The sequence below is a fragment of the Portunus trituberculatus genome, chromosome 25 (assembly GCF_017591435.1).
Source record: "Portunus trituberculatus isolate SZX2019 chromosome 25, ASM1759143v1, whole genome shotgun sequence".
Lineage (NCBI taxonomy): Eukaryota > Metazoa > Arthropoda > Malacostraca > Decapoda > Portunidae > Portunus > Portunus trituberculatus.
The window spans coordinates 15,665,878-15,673,936 of NC_059279.1; the positions used below are offsets into that span (position 1 = coordinate 15,665,878).

At 38.3% G+C, this 8,059-nt stretch overlaps 1 protein-coding gene across 2 annotated transcripts; it reads right to left on the bottom strand.

Moving 5' to 3' along the window:
- Window positions 1-749: 749 nt before the first annotated feature.
- On the bottom strand, window positions 750-5,322 carry LOC123508805 (beta-1,3-galactosyltransferase 2-like). Of its 2 annotated transcripts, none has more exons than XM_045262719.1 (4): window positions 4,669-5,322; window positions 2,854-2,954; window positions 1,756-2,046; window positions 750-1,450 (listed from the first exon to the last, which is right to left on the bottom strand). In XM_045262719.1, exons 1-4 carry the CDS (start codon window positions 4,712-4,714, stop codon window positions 896-898), a joined length of 993 nt encoding a protein of 330 aa, XP_045118654.1. In that variant the 5' UTR covers window positions 4,715-5,322; the 3' UTR covers window positions 750-895. The 2 variants fall into 2 exon arrangements, with proteins under 2 accessions (XP_045118654.1, XP_045118655.1); XM_045262720.1 differs by lacking the exon at window positions 4,669-5,322 and adding an exon at window positions 4,206-4,395.
- Window positions 5,323-8,059: the final 2,737 nt, after the last annotated feature.

Below are 8,059 nucleotides of genomic sequence, written 5' to 3' on the forward strand. Positions count from 1 at the left end.
CTGCTGCAGTCTCTGACGAGACAGCCAGACGTTACCCTACGGAACGAGCTCAGAGCTCATTATTTCCGATCTTCGGATAGGCCTGAGACCAGGCACACATCACATACCGGAACAACAAGGTCACAACTCCTCGATTTACATCCCGTACCTACTCACTGCTAGGTGAACAGGAGCTACACGTGAAAGGAGAGACACACTCAAATATCTCCATCAGGCCGGGGAATCGAACCCTGGTCCTCTGGCTTATGAAGCCAGCGCTCTAACCACTGAGCTACCGGGCGTGTGTGTGTGTGTGTGTGTGTGTGTGTGTGTGTTCCTTACCCATATAATAATCTCTAATGCATGTGCACATTTCAAGATGCTACCCCAGTCACTTATTATTCTACAAGACCAGGTATGATCATGTCTGCATTTTTTTAAAAGTCTTCAGATTTGTCATGTAATTGTTTTATTTTCATGATAAAAGTTTGTCTGTAAAAATTTACATTGCTGTAAAATAATAAAATAATCATATGTACAAAGATGTACAATGTTAAAATAATGTTACATGATTGTACAATGTAATACATTGTTACATGGATGTATAATGTAAAAACAAAATGTTACATAGTAAATATAGAACAGTGTACAGAGTTGTGAAACAGTACATTGTGTATAATACTTTGGTTCACTGGTCCTATTGTTTCCTCTCTACAACAGAATCTAATCAAAATACTGATGAACTATAAATTTGTACAAAAGAAACAACATTTAAAAAAATATTTTAATGTTACACCGTAGTAATCCCATAAATGCACACAATATGTACTTTGAAGTCGATTTAAAATACTGGCAAGAAGAGGGTAAAATAAGTTAGTTGTACTTCCATACATAAAGTATATACAAATACATTTAATTAAATGTCTATTGTTGGCACATAACTGTGAAAACTTAATAACTTATACCACCATATTGTTCTTGGTTTTCTTGTTTCAAACCATATCATTGTCTTTCCTAAGTCTCCTTTATCAATACCATTCCTCCTAACACTATTTCTCAAGTCACCAGCCACTGGGATTCCGGCATTCTTGGACAGTATGCCGGTGAGGTACACGTCATCCACCCACAGCACCGGAACCCTAGTGGCCGCCTCCAGGAGTTTGGGTGCCAAAGACGTTGCTACAACCCACGCTCCGCCCGCACAGTAGGTGGGATATATGTTGTCTTCGTATTCATTCTGCCGCACACACCACTTCCCATACCTCCTCACGGGGGAGTTCTCCCAGGGGTAACAGAAAAGACTATTCTGAGTACCATTGTTTTCTAAGAACTTTTTAAGGAGAAATATATCAATGAGGACATCATCATCTGCATGTATGGTCCAGGGCACATGGGAGCAGTGCTTTGTGACCCAGTTGAGGGATGCCAGGCCCTTGTAGCTCAGCATGTGGTAAGTGTCAGTGTAATTACCCTGCAGGAAAAGTGAGCAAGATCAGTCTCAGAAAGAACAAATATCACACTGAAACGAGATAAAGAAAATAAGAATGACAAAAAAACTTTCCAAATAAAATGATCCATCAATGGAATGCATTATGAGAAGTTGTGTAATGCTGTAGTATTTTATAATTATGAAAAGAGAACATCTACCCATAAGTCTTCTTTCATTATTTGACTTCATCATTCTATATTTTTTTTATTTGCCTATCATGAACATATTGTCACATCCCATCTATTGACTTGTTGTATCTTCACAAAGCTAAATAAGACCTCACAAACCTGCACAATGTCCTGATAACGATGGCTTTCCTCCCGCAGGATGATCTCTTCCTCCTTGGTTTTTGCCAAGCCCACCATAAACACCACGGCCATCCTCACACTGGAGTCATACAGTCCAGCTGATGCCCAGGTCAGGCGGGTCTCCTGTCTCTTTTCAACTTTCCCCAGTGAAGAGTGAATATATACAATGAAGCTAAGGTTGGAGTGCCGGTGACAGAAGTCCGCTTCCTCTATCAGATACTGGTTCAGATGGATGGCACTCAAGTTGACAGGCATACCAGCAGGAGACATCTACAGGTAGGAAAATATAAAATTAACCTTTACTCTTCTATATGTTATATGATGAAACCCAAGATAAACATACAACCTACTGGAAATGTTACAGCACAACATAATACAGCAGTGTTGCATCACTGTCAAGTATTGAAGCACCCATATTTGCAAAATTTTTCCTAGTACTACAATATTTCTAAAAAGTATTTTGTCTTTATTCAACATAACTTAAGTGTTATGTCAGTGTTAATTAAAGATGTATGTTTCCTTAGTAAATACTATGGTAATAAGTCTGACTACACCCCACACACCCTACACACACACACACACACACACACACACACACACACACACACACACACACACACACACACACACATACAAGGACAAGAGGACATGTAAAGAAGATTAGGATGAGGCAGTGTGTGAAGGATATTGGAAAATACAGTTTTCCACATAGAACAGTGGGAAACTAGAATGCATTGAGTGATAAAGTTATTACAGCACATAATATGCATAGCTTTAAAGAAAAATTGGATAAATGGAGACGTGGAGACAGGATACTATGAGCCCCTTGCTCAAATCCTGTACAATACAACTAGGTAAACACACACACACACACACACACACACAGAGATGCTGTGTATCCTTAATAAAATGGCCATGAAAAGGTTCCATGGAATCAGCCAGCCACATCATAGGACAGTGCACAGTTCAGAAGATATTAATTATACCAATGCTTCATTAGCATACGTGGGGTATAAATCAATGACCCCAATCTGTTCCATGGGAGTGGTCAAAGTGTGCATCAGAAATGATACTCACATAATCACAGCTGTAGTCCAAGAGGGCAACCTTGATAAAGAATAGAGTAAGGCAGACACAGTTTATCAGCACTATATGTCTCCTCCCTTCTCCAGCCACATCTGCAAACATACAATAAATATTACAAAAGTGTGAATAGTAAAACTGTCATGTGTAAGATTCCTAAATGTTAACATATTTATAATGGGAAAGCATTATAGTACTGAACAAAATCATATATATATTTAAGTTATGGCACTGATACATGGAACAGTAATACCTACTACAGCTGAAAATTTTCAATGTCATTCTTGCTTAAAAATTCAGGAATAGTGAGCTATTTTAGTAATAAATGTGTGATCAGACTGTGTTAAGACTTATTTCACAGTAAAATGGTTCACACTTTTTTTTTTCTTTTTTAACTAATTACATTTCAACAACTCTAGTGTGTGCATTTACTATTTACTTAGTTGTATTTACCTAGGTGTGTGTGTGTGTGTGTGTGTGTGTGTGTGTGTGTGTGTGTGTGTGTGTGTGTGTGTGTGTGTGTGTGTGTGTGTGTGTTTAACTAGTGAACAATGCCTGCCGGGGTGACCGTTGCAGCACAGTCGCCGTGCCGAGCAGCGCAGCGCTGCAAGCACTTCCCAGGATAACACTCAAACCCAAAGACTTACTCGCTATCATAATCAAAGGGTGGACTAAACTTTAAGATAATGATATACAATACTGAATTCGTATTAGCATAACCAAAATGTGGAATAAATTATTGCAAATTATAAATGCATGCCTAAAATTTTCATTCTAGAATAACTCTTATATAAAAAGAGCCATGACTATAACTATAAAAAAGCTAACTATATGACTATAACTCAAGACACGCACATACAGTAACTTTACGTGTAAATCTTCAAAAGGACTTTGGATTTTTTTTTTTTTTTTTTTTTTTTTTAATGTAAAGCTTAAAATTTAAGTGATCTATTATAGATTGGTCAATGTGTGTTGGAAAGGCATGAGCTCGTACACTGAAGACTACGCATGTGTCCTGAAACAGCACAGTTACCGTAAATAATAATAACAATAATAATAATAATAATAATAATAATAATAATAATAATGATAATAATAATGATAATAATAATAATAATAATAAAGTGGCATAACTTCAGGTTAACGAAGTAATGTTTCTCAGTCAATCGGGTCTCGCCTTTGTTCAGTTCAGTGTGTCAGTGTACTAGGCTTCCTAGCTGTATTTTGCATTTTGATGATGGTCATTACTATCAACATATATTTCCTGCCGTCTCATGTCGAGAATAATGTAGTATATTAACACAGACATACAAATGCAGTACTGTGATACGTAAGCAAAATCAAACCTTGAGTGTGTGGCGCTGGCAGGCAGGTACCAAGACACAAAACATAATGTTTGTTAACATAAAAAGTGACTGAGTATCTGTGAAGTGACTGAGTATCTGTGAGGGAGTCCTGTACCTGCCCTGCAGTGAGGACTGAGGAGTGAGACGCGAGGCGGGAGGAGTTCAAGGTGTAGTTTTGCCTGGCAGCGAGACAACGATTTTACTCGGTACCATTACTAAGTACCCCCTCCTCAAGAAACTCATAGTCGCAATACTGCATGCACCTATTATGTTTACGTAGGGCGCGAGTATCACTTGTGTGCGTATAAGCTGCATTCAAACCTATGCATTTTCCAAGCCACCATACACTGCAGTTATTGATTAGCAGGCAACCTCGGATTCCTGTAGTGTCGGTAACTTAAAGAATTCCTGGAAAAGCATGTCAGTAATAATGTATGAAATGAAAAGTAATACAAATACTTACATTTACAGAAATGGCGTGTCCTGGCCAGCAGTGTGCTGCGGATCATCCTACACAAGCTTGCAATATAGACAGAGAAGGGCGGGAGGTAGCGCCAGGAAGTCTGCCAGGATGCCACTGCAAGGATGATCTTTGTACTAACTTATCTCTTTCTATAGAGGACGGGAATGGAGAGGGTCGATAGAGGCAGTAGATTAGTAGGCACCATCCTGGCTGGCGTGGTGACCGGAACACGCCCCTCAGTGCACTGAATCAGCTGTGAGGGCTTCACCTAGCCACCAGCAGCCACCCGGCCCTCATCCTGCACCGCCGAAGGTATACGCTCACACATCTCACAATAGCATCACCCTGCAGCCATCCAAATTACACTGGTGTGTTGTGTGTTGTGAGTCAGCAGAGGTGTGATTCTGAGGAGTGCTGAGATATAAGCTAGGGCTAGTGAGGACACGAAATGGAGTTGGAGTTGTGTGAGCGTGTGGCTGGCAGCGGTGTGGCGGCGCGCGCCAAGTACAGTATTATTGAGATTTGAGGTATCGTGCTCACAACCTTGACTATCCTTATTAGGAACATATCTAATTGTATAATGCTATGAAAGGAACTGCATGTTGCATGTTTTCCTTACTTAAGTAAATTGTATGACCACCTCCTTCCCATCCGTACAAAATATAAAAAAAAAAAAAAAAACCTACGTGTTTTGTCCTTCACCAGACTCAATGCTCCCACACCACATTTGAAGCCTATGCAGCCTTCCTCCCAGTCTCACACAACGTCATGAGAAACATGAATATGAAAAAGAAAAAAAGATAGGAATAGGATGATCACGGTGTTAAAAAAAAAATGTATGTGTTATTGTATGCATTTAATCCCTTCAGTACCATGATGTTTTCATATTTATTCTGATTGATATTTAGCGATTTTATACATCTTCAAAAACTTATGTGTGGATTGAAATAGTGAAGACTATGACCATTAATCGTTTGACCTCCGTAAACTCTTCCTAATGTAAATAAAATCGTCTAAGGTACAGTACATACACAAATCTCAAAGCAAAACTGCCCCAGTATTGAAGAGGTTAATGCAGTACATTACCACATAAGTTGGCCCACACAATAATTTGGGCCTTATTGGCTTATTCTGATGTTTGGTTAATCATAAACAGCACACGTCACTTTCAGATAACTTTGTAGATTCTGCACAAGATAATTCAAGAAGGGGAATTTCCTATCAAATTTCTTAGTTACCAACTTATTTGTCAAAAATACACGTAGTTGTGGATTTTGTTAAAAGGTTTAGTTCGAATAAGGAAACATACCTTATGCAAGATTCTCTCATGAATCACAATAGTATTATTGCTAAATGAGTTCATGTTTCAAGTGTACCGCTGTATCATAAACGTTTTGAGATGTTATTTGATATTTATGATACAGAGTACCTAAATGAAAATAAGGAAAGGACGAATTATGTTTTATAAAACAAAACATTAATCCATTTAATGATGAATGGATTTTCAAATACAAGTTTCATACGAAAGTGAAAATACACAAGGTGGAAGTTCCTAGGAAGTGTTAGAAAATGCATAATTAGAGTTGTCATTTAGGTTTTCAAACAAATGCTGGGCCAAAAATCAACACTGCACAATGCTTACTTACAACATTTGGGAGTAATAAATGGGAGATAGAATCTTTGACTGTTAGAAAAAAAAATGGAAGAAATTATGTTACAATTTGTTCATCCTTCATATTCTCTTCCTGAGTATCTTTCTGTTAAATTCAATGCATAACACGAAATTATTCTCTCTCTCTCTCTCTCTCTCTCTCTCTCTCTCTCTCTCTCTCTCTCTCTCTCTCTCTCTCTCTCTCTCTCTCTCTCTCTCTCTCTCTCTCTCTCTCTCTCTCTCTCTCTCTCTCTACTAATAATGACCAGTGTTTTACTTACATTTTTTTTCTCACATTCTCTTTTTATACTCTTCATTACATGAGCATATTTTCCTTTAAATGCTATTAGAAACTACTGGAGTTAAGAATCCTAGATCTATTTAATTCGACTACAAAGCATTAACTATTTGGTTTATTAGAGTGTGGATTTGCCAAAGTAAGCATCCATACCGCCCACAGCTCTATAATTAATTGGGCTCGATCATCTTATCTTTCCCCGGAGGGTTGGTCTGAGGTACACAAAAGATTATTAGCTCTTCAGAAAGTTACCATTATGCACCAAGAAAAATGTTGACCAGCATATGCAGAGAAGAATGCACCTTGCTTGTTTTGAGAAGCAAGTAATGACGGTGGTGGTGGCGGTGGTGGTGAGCGGGAGATAAATGCAATTACTAATGCAACCACCGGGTCTTACTTTAGTACGAGATGCCAGCTACGTGCACACTACCTAGTCGTGTATGTATGAGATCTATTTCTTTACTGTATATAGCGAGCTGTGCTACAGATACAGTATTATACATACAGTCTGGTGCTGTAGGCGGTCGTGCCATCAGTGCTAATTTTAGAGGATACCCATTTAGTAGAGGCGCATGCGTGTTGATTGTAGCGGTGAAAGGGTGCGCGATAGAAGTATGTATGATAAAGGCCATAATTACATCAGGGTTCTTTTTTCAGATTAAACTATTACTTGCACTCTTGAAATACTTAAATATGATGTACTGAGCTGTTATGAGCCGATTAAAAAAAGTAAGAATAGCATTACACGAATCTTAACCGTCACATGCTGAGGCTACCACCGTGCAAGCCGCTATAGGGAGTTTTGAAATGTCTTGTGTGTTAGGATTGACTGCTGTGCCTATGTCAGAGAGAGAGAGAGAGAGAGAGAGAGAGAGAGGTTACGATCGAAAAGTGCAGGTGATGGCATTGATTGTGGATTTCTAATGTACAATAGTTACGCATTTTGTTTTCTCAAAGTATTTTTTTTCTTTATCTTTAAATGAAAAAAAGAAACACAAGGAATACTTACTCGCCAACCACTGCTGTCACGGTTTTTTTTACGTCACTTGAGATCTTCACTGCACACAATCCACATGGCTTCAGTGATATAACCACTAATTTTCTTATCTTAAAATCAAAATCACAGCCTATTCTTCACAGTGTTCAAGCTAAGAAAAGATAAAACATTTTTATCATGTTTCTGGAACGTGGAAGTATTGTAGTTAACACTCAGTATTGCGTAAATGTTATCTTCCTTTACACTCGGATATATTTTTCTTCCTAAAGTGTAATATCCTTAGTTATATGACACACACTTGTGACTTCCGTTCAAGTTGCTGTATAGCTACACTTATGGACATGTTTTCTTTTTTTGTTTTTTAACCCAATTACTCGAGTTCAATTGACGAGAGGGTTTTCCTACTTTTCATCACGCTAAAGGAGACGCAGCGCATTCAGAGTTT